This window comes from Mustela putorius, unplaced genomic scaffold (genome assembly GCF_011764305.1).
Source record: "Mustela putorius furo isolate JIRA1106 unplaced genomic scaffold, ASM1176430v1.1 tig00003834_pilon_pilon_pilon, whole genome shotgun sequence".
NCBI classification, from domain to species: Eukaryota; Metazoa; Chordata; class Mammalia; order Carnivora; family Mustelidae; genus Mustela; species Mustela putorius.
The window spans coordinates 26,809,534-26,830,111 of record NW_025421987.1 but is presented as its reverse complement, the minus strand read 5'-3'; the positions used below and the strand labels follow the sequence as shown (position 1 = coordinate 26,830,111).

Sequence of the window (20,578 nt, the reverse complement as noted above, 5' to 3'; positions counted from 1 at the left end):
ACTTAAAATAACTAATTCCCTCAGAATTCTCAAAAGCTGAAGTTTCATTCTTTATAATTTAAATATTCAATACATTAAAAAAATCTATACAAATAAAAATCCACAATTCAACTAGGTAATTTCTAAAATTCTTGAAAGCAGCCAAAAAGATAGTATCCTACTATCATCAGGAAACCAAGATTTTATCAAATTTTTGTGTTGGTGGTTTTGAGAAAAATAATTTACTCCCATTTCACATCCTCTCAGTAAGACCATGTAAATCTCCCCTACTGATAGGATTCCAAAAATCTTAGTTTAAATGTATAAATTTAAACTAAGAGAATATAAGAGAGAGAATATAAGCAAGGGGAGCAGCAGGCAGAAGGAGAAAGAGAAGCAGACTCCCCAATGAGCAGGGATCCCAATACAGGACTTGATCCCAGGACCTTGGGATCATGACCTGAGCTAAAGGCAGATGCTTAATTGACTGAGCTAGCCGGGCACCCCAAGAAGTGTTAAGTTTACTAAAGTGCTGCCCTGTTAAGAGGAAGGAATTAAATGAAAATGTAATCACTTAGGCTCATATTCAACACAAATGTAGTGATCAAACTTGAGAGTTTTCTTAACAAAGCTACTACAAATTCATAAGGATAAGAAACTAACAAGTAACCAAGCAAGAAACATTTTGTTCTTTTGCTATATAGTCACCAAAGTGTTGGAGGAGAAAGTGAGGGAAAGAGATTTCAAGTCCGTTGTTGAGAAATGGTTCAGGCCTATAGCTGATGAAAAATGGGTTTTATCTATTATCTTCTGGCCAAAATGTATGAGAGAGCCTGTTAGAATCTGGAAGACTGTTTGCAACCATGAAAAAAAGAAAATGAGTAAATGTTGTATTTTTTTAAATGCTATATTTTTAATGATAAGTATATAAATGAACTGAAAACACCAATGCATGAGATAGAACTCTTCTACCAAATAAATGAAGAATTAGAATTTTTCCATTTTTCAGTGCAAAAACCCTTGGTTTCTTTATGAAGAAACTGTGCCAAATCCCTTACTATTCCAGACAACAAAGTCAGTATTGTGGGACAAAATGCCCACCCCTCAACATTTTTAAATCATAACAATGTACAAGCATATCCCTGTTGATACAGCTGCTGTTGGATTCTTTGATGCTGCTCCCAGGGAACCACAAACGTGGTCTCTAGTAGTACAACCATGAGCAAGAAGCCAGAAGATGCTCCAAACTAAGTAGTAAAAGGAATGTCTCACAAATTAAGTAATTAAAAGTAACATTATCTCCTGAACAAGGTATTCAAAAAGTTCAGTTATTGTACCTTCAACATTACAAATGCACTTCTAAAGCAGGAAAACAGGTGAAAACAGTGAAGTTAAATAATTCATATAAGGCTCAAGTTCCTATCAAAAGATAGAAACTCTATGGCACTTAGCTCTTAAACAAAATTTTCCTTCCCCAAACCCAAGTTTCCTTCTATTTTTGACTATGCAATACCTAACATTCAAAAGCAAGACACCTGTCTGGTGGAGTATAATTGGGTGGGTTACAGTTTTTTAAATCTTCTTTGGTGACGGTGGCTTCTTACTGACTTCACAAACTAAAGACTGGTAGAAATGTACTGCACACTCAGGCAGGTCCTAAAATAGAAAAAGTACAGGCCTTGTCCATTCACCCTAGTTAAGTCTGAAAAATAATTGTCAATTTTGCTCAGAAGGTTCATGGCAAAGTAAATTCAAAGCTTCGGGTTTGCAAAGTAAGAGAAATGAATCTCTTCCCAGATCTCTTTTGTGACACTAAAACCGTATCTGTTAGAATAATACTATAGATTACTGCTGATGATCGATCAATGACATATTTTTAAAACCTAAATAAAACATAATAGAATATCCCCTCACCTAGATTTTGTTCTGGCAAAACAAACAAACAAACAAACAAACAAAAAAAGCCAGAATATCCCCACACCACAGATTTTGTTCTGTGGCAAAAATCACCTAATCTAAGCATTGTAACCCACACATTGTTTTAGAATTATAGCAAGGAAACAATGTGACTACATTCATATGAAGTTAGTTTAATGCTTATTCAAGCTAGCAACTGGGTAAGACTTTTCTTCTTCAGTCAAATGGGAACTTCTAGCATAAGGAAGTATTTGGACAATGAAAGTTAAGAAGACATGGTGGTGCAAGGGGGGGGAAATATGAATTTTCAAGCACTACCAAATTAAACATGGATTTTAAATGCTTCTAGGATTAATAAATTCAATTTGAAATTCTGTACATAATTATGAATATGTACATAATTATGAATAAGCCATAAAACAAATCCATATGAAAGTTTAACTTTTTTTTTTAAGGAGTTTATTTATTTGACAGAGAGACAGCGGGAGTGAGAACACAATCAGGGAGAGTGAGAAAAGGAGAAGCAGGATTCCCGTGGAGCAGAGAGCCCAATGCAGGGCTTGATCCCAGAAGCCTGGGATCATGACCTGAGCCAAAGGCAGACACTTAATGACTGAGGCCCCCAGGCGCCCCAGAAATTATAATTTTTTTAAAAGATTTTTTTGTTTATTTACTTGACAGAGATCACAAGTAGGCAGAGAGGCAGGTAGAGAAAGAGGGGGAAGCAGGCTCCCCACTGAGCAGAGAGCCTGATGTGGGGCTCGATCCCAGGACTCTGGGATCATGACCTGAGCCGAAGGCAGAGGCTTTAACCCACTGAGCCACCCAGGTACCCCTGAAATTATAATTTTTAAAAGCAACTAGATTATATATGCTGTGTTCCTAAAAGTTTAGAGTCACAGAAAACCTGCCATGGTGTGTGTGGAGGGGGGCTGTATATTACACTTTTCTAAATATTTCACTTATTTATTTGATAGAGAGAGCACAAGCAGGGGGTGATGGGGCAGGGGAAAGGGAGAGGAAGGCTCCCCACTTCATGGGGAACCTGATGCAGGGCTTGATTCCAGGATCCTGATCTCTTGACCTGAGCTGAAGTAAGACACTTAACTAACAGCCTCCAAGGCGCCCCTACACTATTCTCTAAATTGTTTTTCCCCTAACCATATTCTAAAAGCTTCTCTTCCCTATAATTTCAAAAACTGATGAAATACTTTAATTAGACATACTCCAAACAAGAGATGAAAACACGACTTAGTTCATCTCTCCTTTTTTAAATGTATACCTTTCTGCATTCAAACTCCATATCCATTATCAGCCACTCTCCACTCCTCCCACCCTGCTCCCAGCCTCTGACAACCACTGATTTACTTTGTCTCAAGACATTTACCTACTCTGGACATTTTATTTTTTAAAGTTTATTCATTTTTAAGTAATTTCTACACCCAACATGGGGCCCTATGAGCATGACCCCAAGATCAAGAGTTGCACGCTATGCTCTCTCAATTAAGCCAGCCAGTGCTCCAATTCTGGACATCTTATATATGGAATCTTATTTATGTCGTCTTTGTGTCTGGTTTATTTCACTTACCATGTTTTCAAATTCTATGTTTTAGCATGTATCAGAACGTGATTTTTATTGCCAAATAATATTGCACTGCATGTATATACATTTTACTGTTTCTTTTTGTGCACGTACGCACGCGAGAGAGAACACAAGCACACAAGACTGAGCATGCACACAGTGGGGTAGCTGGGGCAGGGGGAGGCCAGAAGGAGAGGGGGAAAAAATCCCAAACAAGCTCCACGCCTAGCTTGGGGCTTGATCTCAAGACCCTGAAAGCAAGACCTGAGCCAAAATCAAGAGTTTGACACTTAACTGATGGAGCCACCCAGGCACCCCTCTACTACATTTTATTTATCCATTCATCAGTTAATGGGTATTAGAGTTGTTTTTAACTTTTTGGCTTTATGCCCCATCATTTCTCCTCCCTCTTTCACCCCTACCCCTCCACAGAGACACTCTCGCTATCCTCCCCACTTCCTGCCTAATATCCAAATCTTTACCTTAATTTAACCTTTCCAAGGCATCTGACAACTCTTCTTCCTTCAAAAAAAATAAATAAATAAACAAATGACCTATAAGTCATGAAAAGACATTCACATCTTTAGCCATTAGGGAAGTTCATTCCAATTGTAGTATATGTGCTGCCGAAGTGAGCACACCATTAAGGAAGTTCAAATCAAAACCATAATGAGATACCCATTTCACATTCACAAGATGTGAACATACAATGGCTAATATCAAAAGGACACATTAAATTTCATACCCATTAAGATGGCCAGTATCAAAAAAAGGACAAGGATGTGGAGAAATTACAATCCTTGTGCAGTGCTGGTGGGAATGTAAAATGGAATAGCCAGTATGGAAAAAGTCTGGCAGTTACTGAAAACTTACAGAGAATTACCATATAATCTAGCAATTCCACTTCTGGGTATATATCCAAAAGAACTAAAAACAAGGACTCAAACAGTTATATGTACATCCACATTCATATCAGCATTATTCACAATAGCCAAAAGTGGTAACAAGCCAAATGTCTACCAATGGATGGGTAAACAAAATGTGGTATATAGGGGAGCCTGGGTGGCTCAGTGGGTAGAGCCTCTGCCTTCAGCTCAGGTCATGATCCCAGGGTCCTGGAATTGAGCCCCGCATCAGGCTCTCTGCTCAGCAGGAAGCCTGCTTCCTCCTCTCTCTCTGCCAGCCTCTCTGCCTACTTGTGATCTCTGTCAAATAAATAAAATCTTTAAAAAAAAAAAAAAGTGGTATATACATACAATGAAACTATTACTCAACCTTAAAAAGGAAGGAAATTCTGACTGACAGTACAACTTGGATGAACTCTGAAGACAAGTGATAAGTGAAATAAACTAGTCACAAAAAAGTAAATAGTATATGATTATATTTATATTAGGTACCTAAAATATTCAAATTCATAGAGATAGAAAATGTAAGTTACCAAGGATAGAGGTAGGAGAGGTGAATAGGAAGTTATTGTTTATTAGTTACAAAGCATCTGTCTGGAATGATGAAAAATCCTGGAAATGGAGAGTGGTGAGTGATGGCTGTACCTAACTGTGAATGTACTTAATGTTACTGAATCGCACATGTTAAAATGGTAAAACTTAATGTTATAAATGTTATATATATTTTACATTTTATAAGTTTTACAAATAAAACTTAATTGTTATATATTATATAAATATATATGATTTTATGTTTTAATATATTTTAAATATATATATTTAATGTTTTATAAATATATTTAAAAAGACAACAAAAAACTTGTACATCAGTGCTTATAAAGGTATTATTTATAATAGCCAAAAGGTAGAAGGAATCCAAAAGTCCATCACCTGATGAATAAATAGAATATAACATATTCATACAATGGAATATTACTCAGCAACAAAAGGAATGAACTATTGATACATATAACATGTTGATAAAAACTGAAAACATGCTAAGTGAAAGAAATCAGACACAAAGGCTACATACTATGATTCCACTCACAGGAAATGTCTAAAGCAGGCAAATGTACAGACAGAATCAGTGGTTGTCAAGGGTCTGGAGTGACAAGGAATTAGAGAGACTGCTGATGGGTAGGGGGTTTCTTTTAGGGGTAATAAAAATAGTCTAAACTTAGAGCATGGTGATGACTGCCTGACACTATGAATACACTGAAACCACAGAACTGCATATATACTTCAAATGGCTAAATTTTAAGGTACATAAATTATATGTCAATAAAAACATTACAAAAGAAGTAACTGGATCAAGGCGTTTTAATTTAGGGCTTTCAAATGAAGCTACTGTGTCAAACCCTCATTTACCATTTCAATGAAGGAATTTATCATATGAAGGATTCAAGCCACACCTTAGGTTAAGGGGTAAGAACTTCCTTGCCTCTTCAATTCCTCAAGTTAACAGCAGTTCATTTAACTACCATTGTGGGAAAGGAACAAACTCCTAAACGTCGTCGACAGGGCAGCTCAATAGCAAGACCACCAAGAAACTGAGAATATAAAGTCCTTCAGGAAACATATTACAGAGAAAATAATATAAAATTTAAAATCAGAAAATGTGACATCAGATTCTATACACTTAACAGCTATGTGACCTAGAATACAAACTTACTATTCACCTATAAGATGGGGATAGTATCAGATAGTACCAGTACCATGAAGCAAGAGGTAGGAAGTATTCACACAGCATATGAATTATCTTCTGTTCTACCAGTGTATCCCTCCCACTCCTCTTTCCATTCCATCTTAATGCCTACAGCTTGCTTGAATCTGTCCTTTTCAACTCTCTCTTTCTGGATAGTCTCCATAGGCAATGAAGCCTTCACTGTAGTTGTCAGACAGTAGTTGCTCACATGAACCATTTACGGGTACATATGACACAAATCCTGAGACAAATGAAACAATAATAAAACGAAGAAAAGAGAAAACATGTACGTAGGAACACTAAGTCACTCTTCACTTAGTTAAGGATAAATATTTAAAGGCAATAGTAACACTCAATAAATGTTTTTTTAAAGAAATAGAAGGCATTCATACAAAATAATGAAAAAGCCCTAGAATTAAGCAATTAGTAATCATTCCCAGCAACTTACTGATAGTATGATTTCTCATAGCCTATTCAACTTCAGAATAATACTCCTGTCACCTGAGCATATTGAGATAAATTTCTAACTTTAGACAGGATGTTCTCTGAATGGAAAAAAAAAATTTTTTTAACCCATTAAGCCTCTCAGTCTACCAAGTAAACCAAATCAACTTCACCAGTTTTCCAAATCCTTAAAATCTAATCCTTTTTTTTTTTTTAGATTTTATTTATTTATTTGACAGAGATCACAAGTAGACAGAGAGGCAGACAGAAGAGAGATGGGGAAGCAGGCTCCCTGCTGAGCAGAGAGCCCTATGCTGGGCTCCATTCCAGGTCCCCGGGATCATGACCTGAACCAAAGGCAGAGGCTTTAACCCACTGATCCACCCAGGCGCCCCCAAATCTAATCCTTTTTGAAAGACCTGAATGTGAGACAGGAATCCATCAAAATCCTAGAAAACACAGGCAGCAACCTCTTCGACCTTAGCCACAGCAACTGCTTCCTAGACATGTCTCCAAAGCCAAGGAAAACAAAAGCAAAACTGAACTATTGGGACTTCAACAAGATAAAAAGCTTCTGAACAGCAAAGGAAACAGTCAACCAGACTACAAAGGCAACTTAGAGAATGGGAGAAGGTATTTGCAAATGATGTAGCATCCAAAATCTATACAGAACCTACCAAACTCAACACCCAAAAAAAAAAAAAAAAAAAAACCAATCTGGTCAAGAAATGGGCAGAAGGGGCACCTGGGTGGCTCAGTGGGTTAAGCCGCTGCCTTTAGCTCAGGTCATGATCCCAGAGTTCTGGGATCGAGTCCCACATTGGGCTCTCTGCTCAGCGGAGAGCCTGCTTCCTCCTCTCTCTCTCTGCCTGCCTCTCTGCCTACATGCAATCTCTCTCTGTCAAATAAATAAATAAAATCTTTAAAAAAAAAAAAAAAAAAATGGGCAGAAGACATGAACAGACTTTTCTCCAAAGAAGACATACAAATGGCCAATAGACACATAAAGAAATGCTCTATATCACTTGGCATCAGGAAAATACAAATCAAAACCACAACGAGATACCATCTCACACTAGTCAGAATGGTTAAAATTAACAAGACAGGAAACAACAAATGTTGGCGAGGATGTGAAGAAAGAGGAACCCCCTACACTGTTGGTGGGAGTGCAAGCTGGTGCAGCCACTATGGAAACCAGTATGGAGGTTCCTTAAGACATTCAAAATAGAACTACCCTATAAACCAGCAATTGCACTAATAGGTATTTACCCCAAAGATACAAATGTAGTGATCTCAAAGGGCACCTGTACTGCAAAGTTCATAACAGCAATGTCCACAATAGCCAAGCTGTGAAAAGAGCTGAGATGTCCATCAACAAATGAATGGATAAAGATGTAGTGTATACATACATACACATACCACACACACACACACACACACACACATATGTGTGTATATGTATATATACACATACACAATGGAATATTACTGAGCCATCAGAAAGGATAAATACTTACCATTTACATCAACATGGATGGAACTGAAAGGTATTATGCTGAGTGAAATAAGTCAATCAGAGAAAGACAATTATCATATGGTTTCACTCATATGTGGAATATAAGAAACACTGTAGAGGATCATAGGGGAAGGTAGGGAAAACTGAATAGAAAGAAGTCAGAGGGGGAGAAAAACCATGAGACTCTGTACAGGAAACAAACAAGGTTGCTGGAGGGGTAGCACGTCAGGGATGGGGTAACTGGGTGATGGGCATTAAGAAGGGCACATGATGTGATGAGCATCGGATGTTATATGCAACTGATGAATCACTGAACACTAGATCTGAAACTAATGATGTACTATTGTTGGCTAGCTGAAATTAAATTTTTAAAAAATCTAATCCACTATAAAAAAAGATCACATGGGACCTAGAATATATGTTAATCACCTAAAGTTCAAAGAGAAACCATAGAGAAAAAACAATTACCAATTTTTTATTAAAAATTTTTAATTTTTAAGTTAATTTGGTACCTTAAAGTGGTCGGGGTCTAAGATACATTATTTCACTAAAAATAAAAATTTTAAAGCTGCGCTATTAAGGTAATCATACAAGCCCAAAGCCTGCTATGTAAACATATTAAACATGTTATTTCTACTGCATTGGCTATTACTCAAACTTCTGCGTCTGCTAGCAGTATTAAACAGAGCCAAGAGATAAAATGGACTCAAAACTTACAGCACTCAAAAATATAAAGAACAATACAGACTGTGATTATTGTTTCCTCAAATATTTCCACATTCACTTATTTAACAGGTCCTATGCATGACCTACTCCCTTTTGAAGTTCTCTTTTCCCCCTCCTTTTCCAGTTCAACTCCTTGCAAACAGTAGTCACCACTCACCTCTACTTAATCTCATTCACTCAAATCCCACCCTTACACTGTAATTGCTCAAAAAAGTCATTAATCATCTAATTCAGTCCTTGTCCTCTTTACATACTCTGCAAAGTTAGATTCTCTCCTTAAAACATTCTCCTTAAGTTTCCGATATTTCCCTATACTTCTCTAACCCTTGCTGTGAATTTTCCTTCCCTGCCCAAAGTACTCTTTTATTCATACCTTCAATAAATATATATAAAGCACCACCACCTGCTAGCCACTATGTGAGGAACTGGAGGCAATGAACAAAAAGTCATGCTCTCATGTAGCCTATACACTAGCTGGCAATTCCAAGTTTTATTTTAAGTCCTGTTATCTGAAACCTGCTCAAAAATGGTGGGAGCAGCTCCTTCTGAAGTGCAGCCTATTTTGATTTGTCCAGAATGTAAATCACTAAGAGCACAGATTAAACCATGACAGGCCAGCCTGCCCACATATATATTACATCCAGGCACAAGCCTCTGATCAATTACTGAAAACTCAAAAATGATCAGCTAACTAGTTCTAAGTACCAGCAGATTGTGTAACAGATTGTGTCAAGCTGCACATGTGAAGTTGTGGTTCCATGACTTACTTTGTGCCTCCTTATTTCTGGTTATGTCTTAATGTCCAGGTCCTGACACATCAGCATCAAAAGCTTGGTCTGAACTTACTTTGCTACTATTGCTAGCAAACTGGTTACAAATTACTACCACACCAATACTCTTTAATTAGTTCCTGAAAATTTTGTGTGCTATTTGATAGAAATGGAAGTAAGACAACTTTGTTACACATTCACTCCTACAGTAGATATGAATGAAGTTCAATAACCACTATATGTACTGTGTACCTTATTTTTATTTTATTTATTTATATATTTTTAAAGTAAGCTCTATGCGGGGCTTGATCTCATGACTCCAAGATCAAGAGTCCCATTCTCTACCAACTCAGCCACCCAGGAGCCCCATGTGTAACTTACTTTTAAATACCAACCTTGAACCATCAGAACTTTTGTTTTAAAAAATGGTTTATTTTATTTACCTATTTATTTTGAGAGAGAGGGGGCAAGCAAGCTGGTGAGTGGGGTTGGGGGACGCAAAGGAAGAGGGAGAGAGAGAATCACAAGCAGGCTCCACAGCCAACATGGAGCTTGACGTGGGGCTCCATCTCACGACCCTGACCTGAGCCCAAATCAAGCATTAGATGCTTAACTAACTGGACCACCCAAGTGCCCCTCAAACCATCAAAACTTTCTAACAACAAACAGTATGAGACATATTAAGAAATTACCATGTTACCTTACAGTCTGTGAGAACACAATATGGTTAATTGTGAAATCTTGATGTTATCTGGATTTTTGTCAGAATTAAACACACTTATTACAGCATTTTAACAAGATGTATATTTGAATGCCAAGAGAAGAAAAATCCCCTTCACCAGTTTTAGGGGGAAAAAAATACATATATATCAGTGAAACTTTGTGTCAGGATCAGATCCACAAAAGCAGCTTTGGGAGATCCCCTTACCAAATGATACATCCTCTCAGAATTTATATTTAAGCAGGATTTTATGCTAAGTAAAAAAAAGTATAAAGTTAGTCCTCTACTCTTAACAAGCCAAACAAACATGGTATCTACATTATTTCAGCAGTCTGCAAAAGGCAAAGGAGACAGAGATCATAGAACTCTCCTCTATCAACTGCTAAAATTAACTAACTACAAATGGAACAGATGCTTTAATCTTCACTTATTTTTTATCCATAATCCATGCAGATCAAATCTCACCAATGCTACCAAAGGGGTGCGCCCCTTCTGCTACAAAAAAAACTCGGGAATTTTTGCCTAAGCAAAAGAAAAAAAAAAAGCAGCTTAAGCAGCTCCTCTTAACTTTATGTATAATGTTGCAATGCATTTGCTGTAAGACTTTGCTTGCAAAATGAAAGAATATCTTCTTTACTAATGGGAAGTTGACTTTAAAGAGTGCTCCAAACCCTTTCCTCTTTCATGCTTCCTCAAAATAAAAAGTTCCTAATAAACTGTTCTTTTCTATACATAAGAGGTTACTTTCCATTACTTCTTTTTTTCAAGATTTATTTATTTATTTTTGAGAGAGAGAGGAAAACAACTGCATAATCAGTTGGGGGAGAAAGAAACAGACTCACTGCTGAGTGCAGAACCTGATGGATGTGGGGCTCCATCTCAGGAACCTAAGATCATGACTTGAGCTGAAATCAAGAGCCAGATGCTCAACCAACTGAGCCTTCCAGGCACCCCGACTTTCTAGCATTTTTATTGCACAAAGAAATGCACCAGGTTTCCCCCACCCCACCAAAGCAGTAGTTTATTTGGAAAATAGAGTATGCCCTTTACCAAAGAGAAAGAATGGGATGAAAACATAAGTCAACATAAAACAGCACATTACTTATTTCTATCACAAATTTCCAATTTATCTAAAATGTAATGAGAAATGAAATACTACCAATAATCCTGTCCTTGAAACCATCATATTAGAAAATAAAGGAACACTACTGCAAATGAGGTGATAAAACTGCATGTCTTTCCAAGGGCACCCTGCCAGAAGAGATTAGTTTGGCAAAGAAATACACAATAGATTTTTTTTTTAAGATTTTATTTTATTTGACAGACAGAGATCGTAAGTAGGCAGAGCAGCAGGCAGAGAGAGAGGGGGAAGCAGGCTCCCCACTGAGTAGAGAACCCCGGAAGCGGGGCTCTATCCCAAGACCCTGAGATCATGACCTGAGCCAAAGGCAGATGCTTAACCCACTGAGCCACCCAGGTGCCCCACACAATAGATTTTTTTAACTTGCATTGCAATCATCAATAATTTATTTGATTAAAGAGAATCTCATATCAGCGAATCTTATATCAGTGGTTAAGTCTAAATAGAATCTATAAAATAAAGCTCAAGAATTGCTAGTATTTAATTGCACCGCCGTATGAGATAAATATATTCTTCTATGGGTCACCTTAGTACTTCAAAACGGGCCAGAAACTCCTGAAAAGAGGGGAAAAAAAGGAAACTCCTGAAAGGGAAAAGTAACCCAAGAGAGTTATCTTAAAACCAAGTTTCTTGGGGCACCTGGATGGCTCAGTCGGTTGACCATTTGCCTTCAGCTCAGGTCCTGATCCCAAGGTCCTGCGATGAAGCTCTTCATCAGGCTTCCTGCTCAGCAGGAGGGAGGATCATCTGCTTCTCCCTCTCCCTCTGCTCCTAATTACCCTCCTCAAGGGCTCCCCTGCTCTCAAATAAATAAAATCTTTAAAAAGAAAAAAGAACCAAAACTCAAGTTTGTTTCTCCAATATCCCTAAATAAAACAAAAGAAAAATTACTAAGCTGATGAATTTACTTAACTGTATAATTACTTCTATTTTCTAAGTATCATTATTATGTTTTCACAGACTGTAAATAAAAATTCTATTTTATACATAATATAGGTATACATATTACTCATATAACATATTTAAGATAATTATACAAATACATTTAAATATATTTAAATACACTTCAGATATGTACATATTATCTAAATATAAATATATAAGCATAATATCTCAAGATCAAAAACTAATCTATTTATTTTTGGCTAGGGTATGAGAATATATTATGAAAACTAAAGAGGTTTAAAGCTATAGTATAGGGGCGCCTGGGTGGCTCAGTGGGTTAAGCCTCTACCTTCGGCTCAGGTCATGATCCCAGGGGCCTGGGATCGAGTCCCGCATCAGGCTCTCTGCTCAGCAGGGAGCCTGCTTCTCCTCATCTCTCTCTCTGTCTGTCTCTCTGCCTATTTGTGATCTCTCTCTCTGTCAAATAAATAAATAAAATCTTTAAAAAAAAAAAAAAGCTATAGTATATAATGCTCTGTATCACATCCCACCATATCAGTCCTGAACTGTCCCTTCTTGTGCATGTAAGACAGACAAAGTGGTATACAGCTTATGCATATCCTTATAGCTTTACAGGTGCCACAGATAAATACATATGTTCAAAAATGCACATGTTAGACTACTGTGTCTTTCAAATCACAGATTGAGTATAGGACTAGCATATCTTAATTTTTATTTACTTTTATTTTTTTTAAGTAGGCTCCACACCCAGAGTAGAGCCCAACACAGACAGGGCTTGAACTCACATCCCTGAGATCAAGACCTGAGCTGATACCAAGAGTCAGACATCTAACCTACTGAGCCACCCTTGTACTCCAGGACTACCATATTTTTAATTGGGTTCTCTCTAGGTGTCTGTTCAAGTATATGTGAAATACATAATATTTACGCAATCAACTTTAGAAAGGGCACAGGGCTGAAAGAGACAAAATTTTAAGTCCCAGATTTTCCACTAACTAGGTTTGTCATCTGACCATCCCAAGCCTGTCTTCTCATCTCTAACCAGAAAACTACAATAATTCATAACTTCCCCTTCTCAAGGAAATGTTGTAAAAACCAAACAAGATAACAAATACAAGCATTACATTGATATAAAGTCCTATAAAAACATATAGTACTTTCTTATATTCTGCTAGAATTATTAAATATCACCACAGCAAGTTTTTATATTTTATGTAACATAACGTATGTTTTATGTATGTTTTTTAGTTTTATGTAACAACTGCTTTAAAGCAAGAAAAGCACACACTACAGCATTTCTATCCAACTATGAAATGCTGTATTGGCTTAAGGATAAGAAAAAACTCCTTTAACCCTCAAGAAAAAGAGAGGAAACTTGAAACACATGATTTAATTATTTAATTACTGATCATTTTCTCAGCTCAGGTCAAAGGTCAGACAGACTTAAAATTTCAGGAAATGGGTTTTTTCAGGAAATAGGTTTTTTTTTTTTTTTAAGATTTTATTTATTTGACAGAGATCACAAGCAGGCAAAGAGAGAGAGGAGGAAGCAGACTCTTTGCTAAGCAGTAAGCCCAATGTGGGGCTCAATCCCTGGACCCTGAAATCATGACCTGAGCCGAAGGCAGTGGCTTAAACCATGAGCCACCCAGGCACCCCAGAAAATAGGGTTTTTTTAAACTGGCTCTTAACTTACTGCTCTTACATTTCCACAAGAAACAACTTGCTCTTGTAAGTCTAACATGAGGGACTGATTTATTTTCCATTCATAATTCTCAATACCTAATTTATTTTCCATTCATAATTCTCAATACCTAAGTAAGTTACTTCAAGCACTGTCCCCTTTCAAGCTATATAATCCTATTCAAGCAAGTCAGAACAATGCAACTTCTGGCTTCTGGTTTTAAATCTGTCTCAAATTTTTTCTAAAACACCACATAGCAGCTTGAATATAACCAGAATTTAGTTAATGTCTGCTGAATGCCTTGCTAAACTCTGGCTTTCTTTTTGATACAAAGGGAAGTCACTGTTTTTAGTTTATTCCAAGTAGAATTCATATTTTAACGTAAGCAGCAGAAATGATTTGCCACACATAGTTTATCAATTCTGTTCAGAAGACACCTACTCATAAGTTCGCTGTGTATTGCAGCACACTTAACAGGGTACTCCTGAATTACCTGACTTGCCTCTAAGATCGGGAATATACCTGTACTGTTTTCAATAAGTACAAATAAAGGAAAGTAAACCAATTGAATACTTTTTTTTTTTTTTTTTGGCATGCAAAAACCAGGTACTACAATCCAAAGGAGTAAAATCCTAGAAGTGAATTATTATTTAGGAATTACCTTTAAAAACGTAAAATATGGGGGCGCCTGGGTGGCTCAGTGGGTTAAAGCCTCTGCCTTCAGTTCAGGTCATGATTCCAGGGTCCTGGGATCGAGCCCCACATCAGGCTCTCTGCTCAGCAGGGAGCCTGCTTCCCTTCCTCTCTCTCTGCCTGCCTCTCTGCCTACTTGTAATCTGTCAAATAACTAAATAAAATCTTTAAAAAAAAAAGTAAAATATGAATTATAAGAAAAACATTAATGTAAATACTATAAACAAAATAAGTCTTTTTAATTTCTTTTTTTAACATCTTCTTAATTTCTAATCATTGTCTGCATTCTACTTAGTTTACAAAATCAAATAGTTGTCACTTAAAAACCCCTAATTCAAAACAATAAGTTTTATTTTCCTTTTCATTTTTTTCGTTATCTGTAAGGTAATATATCCAGTCTGCCCAGAACCACAAGCTGTCAATATTCCTCTAAAACAACAAGTTCCGGGACGCCTGGGTGGCTCAGTGGGTTGAGCCGCTGTCTTTGGCTCGGGTCGTGATCCCGGGGTCCTGGGATCAAGTCCCGCATCAGGCTCTCTGCTCCGCGGGGAGCCTACGTCCCTCTCTGCCGGCCTCTTTGTCTACTTGTGATCTCTCTCTCTGTCAAATAAATAAATAAATAAATAAATAAAATAAAAATAAAACAAGTTCCATTCTCTTTCATATTAAATGTATTTCTTTACTGATTGTATCATTTCTGAAATTGCAATCACCTACTCCTTAAATCTCTCCTCATATTTCAATGCTTATGAATTGGGAAGCACTGAGAACACTATTTACAAAGTGCACAGAACTTTGAAAAAGACCCTATTATTCCCAAGACAATTCTATTCACATTTCAAATGAAAAATAAAAGCTTTACGAACTGCTACTTTTACAATTTTAAGAAAAGTTTAGCAATAATTTAAAAAGTTTAGCAATAAATTAAAATCATGACTTTAAAGTATATACTCCACAAAAATTTTAAACTGAACGTAGAATACCAACAATTGTAAAATTAAAATCTACAGAAAAAACATTTTTTAAATTATGACTTTAGATGTTTAGGCCTTATGTTGGGAAGAAAGCCTCAGAAAATGAGAAACTTTTGTTCAAATTCAAGGCTGACTACTTCAATATCGAGAAGATAATTATCAACCTTTGAATTGTAAAATTAAATACTTGTTTGATTTTTACAAAGCAGTAGCTTGTTTAAATTTAAATAATTTCAAACTCATGGGCACCTGGCTGGCTCAGACAGTAGCACATGATACTCTTGATTTCACGGTCATGAGCTCAAGATCCACAGTAGTAGAGTTGACTTAATAGAAAAAAAAAAACTTGCTATAAACATTTTTAAAAGATTTCTCCAGACCCTCTGAGTTTGTGTGGCTGCAGTTTCAGAAAGTTAGAGAGCTATTTTCTAGTATCTTTGGTTTTTCATAAAAGGTGAGTGTACAAGCAATTACACAGTTCAAAAAAACAATGGAGTTAGAAAATGTATATGAAATGATAGGTTGGTATGTTATTGCACATGATTTTACAAAAGTCACTCAGACAATAAACATCCACTGAGCCACCTGCTATCAGTCACAGCCCTTGAGAAGTTCACTATGTAAACAGCAATGATAAATCATATTAATGAGATAAATTACAGCATAATGTGTTATGTGAAAAAATAGAACTGAAATATATAGAGATAAATTCCTCTGGCTAACTCATTTCAAGTTATACATCATCTAGAATCTTGCTAAAGAATATGGTCCATGAACCAGCAAAACTGCCATCATCTAGAAGCTAACCAGTCAGAAATACAAAATCTCAGGTCCCAAGCAAATCTACTGAATCTACATTTTAACATGATCCCCAGGTAACTGTAATGCACATTTAAATTTTGAGAAGCAATGGCGTGGAATATAACTGAAAATACATGGGTAAGTGTTATCTTGTACTTTTAAGATCTTTGGGCTCCATCCTCAACCTTTTTACAAATGTACACACGGTTTAACACGGTTAGCTACCCAGTATCACAGATTAAGAACAAACTGAGAAATACTACTAAGAAAGAAAAGAAAACAGAAAAAACTAACAAAAAGCAATCTCAAAAAGAGATGGTTGTATGGGGCCATTCATTTAATGTAGCAACTATCTACCCATTCTGCCTAGATAGGTCTCACTGTATTACAAAAGTATAATAGTAATTTATATTCTTTTTTTTAGATTTTTTTTTTTTTTAATTTACTCATTTGACAGAGATCACAAGTAGGCAGAGAGGCAGGCAGAGGTGGGGGAAGGGTGCGGGAAGCAGGCTCCCTGCTGAGCAGAGAGCCCAATGCGGAGTTTGATCCCAAGACCCTGGGATCATGATCTGAGCCAAAGGCAGAGGCTTAACCCACTGAGCCACCCAGGCACCCCAGTAATTGATAATCTTAAATGTGCCTCCTCTAACTAGACCACAAATTCCTTGAGGACAGGGACCTAGTTTTTTTCTTATACACTTAACTCTGTAAACTGAATGACCCTAAGTCACTGAGCTAAGTTTAGGTTAGGCAATGAGATATATAACACATTTCAGGAAATATTACAATAAAAATGTGACTTGGAGCTCCTGGGTAGCTCAACCAGATTAGCATGTGACTCTTGATTTCAGCTCAAGTCATTATCTCAGGGTCATAAGATAGGAACCCCACGAGAAGCCTGGTTAAGATAAAGGCTCTTTGCCTCTCCCTCTGCCCCTCTACCAACCCCCCCCCACAACACACACAAACACACACACACTCTCTCTCTCAAAAAAAAAAAAAAAAAGTGACTTTTTTTGGGGAAGAGTAAACCCTCCCCATTCCATAACAATCCATTTACCAGTCTAAGAACAGAGGCTTTCCAAATCTATGACTCCAAATCCAAATGTCTTCTCTGACTATATTCAAACTCACTCCGAGGGGACATCCCGGAGTGGAGTAAGCAGAGAAAAGAGAGAAAGATTACATGAGAATGGAAGGAGAGCAGAAATCAAGGAACACCTCGGGGTTCCTCCATTCATGAAAATAAAAACAACAAAAACTAAAAGCCACACAAAAGGTACAGTAGCCCTAGAAGAGAACAAATACTACCTTTAACAACCATTAATTCCATGTTCCTTGCCTCTGTGAATCAGACTCATACTCACAATCCTCCTAAGAACTTCTCAAAGATATTTTAACTCTAGAAACATTTCTCATGGTGAGTGAGCTGAATAAAGTCAGTTTATGATATAAAAGATTAACACTTCCAAGACAACAAATTTCATGACGTTCTAGTCCTCACTCTCCAAACAATCATTAGTTTTCTTGCCTATGTCCATGCTCACACTATTACCCCACTCAGAGGCCCTTCCCATCTGTTACTCTGAATGTACTATCCAATGTTAGCCACTAGCTATGTGTAGCTATTTAACATCTGCACTGTGGCTAGATCCAATTGAGATATAGGCTAAAAGAAAAATACATGTTGAATTTTGAAGGCTTATTACCAAAAAAGATATAAAATTATCTAATTGGTTTCTTCCAACAATGATATACTGAAATAGTATTTTAGATATAATAAAATAATTTCAACTGTTTTTGTTGTTGTTGTTATCATTATTTAATTTTTAATGTGGCTACTAGAAAATTTAAATTAGAGGGCACCTGGCTAGCTCAGTTGGTGGAACATGTGTCTTTTGATCTCAGGTTCTGAGTTTAAGCCCCAGGCTGGGTGTAGAGATTACTTAAAAAGTTTAAAAAAAGGGGCGCCTGGGTGGCTCAGTGGGTTAAAGCCTCCGCCTTCAGCTCAGGTCATGATCCCAGGATCCTGGGATCGAGCCCCACATCGGGCTCTCTGCTCGGTGGGGAGCCTTTTCCTCCTCTCTCTCTGCCTGCCTCTCTGCCTACTTGTGATCTCTCTCTGTGTCAAATAATTTTTTTAAAAAAAAGCAAAAAAAAAAAAAAACTTAGAAAAGAAAAATTTAAATTACATATGTGGCTCACATTCTATTTCTATTGGACAACACCAGTCTAAATCCTGTTGATTCTTCAAGGCCTAATTCTAATACCTTTGCTTCCATGAAGCTTTCTCCAATAACTGCAAATAGAAGTGGCTTCTGTCCCCCCCTGAAATCCCGTAACATTTTCACTCACATTCCCAAAGAGCTGGATCAACTTTACCTTGTTATTGAGTGTAACTGTCACAGCTCTAATATAAGCAAATTGAAAAAAGAAACTAAATGTATGCACCGGTAAGTTTTCCTCCTACACCTTGGAGAGTACATGCATGCACTAAGGTAATACTGGATGTCTGCTAGTTGAAAGTTGAATTTCTCAGTTATTATCTATCCCTTTCAATGATTTCCATCTCAGGATTAAAATCCGTGTCTAAAATGTCTTGCATAAACTTTAGGAAAACAGCTTTATTAGATGAGCTGTATACATGTCACATGATGAAAAAGCAAATCTAAAACTATCTAATACATGCGGTCAACATACTTAAATACAAAAATTCAAAAAGCCTCTAAAGGTTTCATCTTTTTTTTATGATATTAATGTCCCTAAAAATATTTTGTAAAGATCCACTATTTCAAAAAGAGGAGCCCTTCCCAAAGATTAACGACACTGGGTGACAAACTCCACTACTACTGCAGGTCCCTCCCCGCTCCCCAACTCTGGGTATAAGTCAGGTAAGCATGCAAAGGCTTGGGAGCACCTAGAGCAATGTCCAGAAAGCATCCAAAGCTGTAAAGACTGAGCTGTGAGGAAAGTGACCAGAAGAAAAAAGACGACTTGTGTGAGACGAATAGTGGGAACTGCTGAAACGCAAAACAAGAAATAAACGCTAGAATAAAAAAAAAAAAAAAAAAAAAAAAACAGCTCAACTCTGTGGGAAGGATCTTCCCTGAATATGTCTCTCAACCTCTAGGCAAAGGCTGCGGTGGTCATTTCAAGGGTCCTGTCTTCAAATGGTATTCTAGTGCCTCACATCTGTATCCGCGAAACTTCCTTCCGAACCAACCTACTCTAACTCCCAAGGGCCACGTATTCCGGCCAAACCCAGCCCTGAAGCCACCCTCTCCAGCACGTTTTGGAAACCGATGAACGAAAGCGGAGGACCGAACTGAGGCCCAGTACCCGGGTGACACCCTCTCCCTTGGAATCGGGCCTTAGCCCCTCTGTCTTGACGGAATTGGCTGAAAGAACCCGGCCGGCAGAGGGGGCGGGGCACGGCAGTGGACTTTGTCTAGGAAGGGTCTTCCCGTTCCATGCTGGAGCCTGCTGGTGTCTCCCGGACGGGCAGGACGGTGAAAAGGAAGAATAGAAGGGCAATAAGAATCAGCCCTGGGCTTCACTCACCAGCCGTCACCGCTTGACGTTGGCTCTGGCAGGACCTCTTCTCCTTCCGCCATTGCTGTTGACGTCCACGTCACTTTGCCGAAAAGTGGACCCGGCGCCGGGACCGACTCGGAGACCCAACGTCGTAAAAGATCCTCGGAAGTCTGAGACTGAGCTTCTGGAGAGGAAAAGAAAAAGGGAGGAGGGAAGAGACGGGAGGAACGCAACGTCACGACAACCCCACCGCGAAAGCCAGCTTGGGGGAGGAGACTTGGTCAAAGCTGTTGCCCTCTCAAAGACTACGTGTCCCAGGATGCCCCGGGGGCCCGGACGGAATGCGAGCGCCGGGAGAGTAGGCGGAGCTGGGTGAGGGAGCGTGACCTGGTAAAAGGCTCTGGGAGCGTCGCCTGTTAGCGTCCGTTTGGCTTCTTCGTTACCTCTTGGCGTCCTACTTAGCAAAGTCAGAACTGGGAACCTTAACTGGTGGAAAGAATAGGAGAGGGGGGAATGCCACAGGGAAGGTGGAAGGTAG

At 37.9% G+C, this 20,578-nt stretch overlaps 1 protein-coding gene across 2 annotated transcripts in view; it reads right to left on the bottom strand.

Moving 5' to 3' along the window:
* TBC1D23 (TBC1 domain family member 23) overlaps positions 1-20,334 on the bottom strand; it is a 63,963-nt gene extending 43,629 nt beyond the window's left edge. Inside the window, exon 1 of one of the 2 annotated variants that reach the window (XM_004771931.3) lies at positions 20,068-20,334. In XM_004771931.3, coding sequence (XP_004771988.1) covers positions 20,068-20,120 — 53 coding nt within the window. In that variant the 5' untranslated portion in view covers positions 20,121-20,334. The remainder of the gene's footprint in view (positions 1-20,067) is intronic. The other variant, XM_004771930.3, reaches the window with a different exon arrangement.
* Between the last annotated feature and the right edge of the window lie 244 nt (positions 20,335-20,578).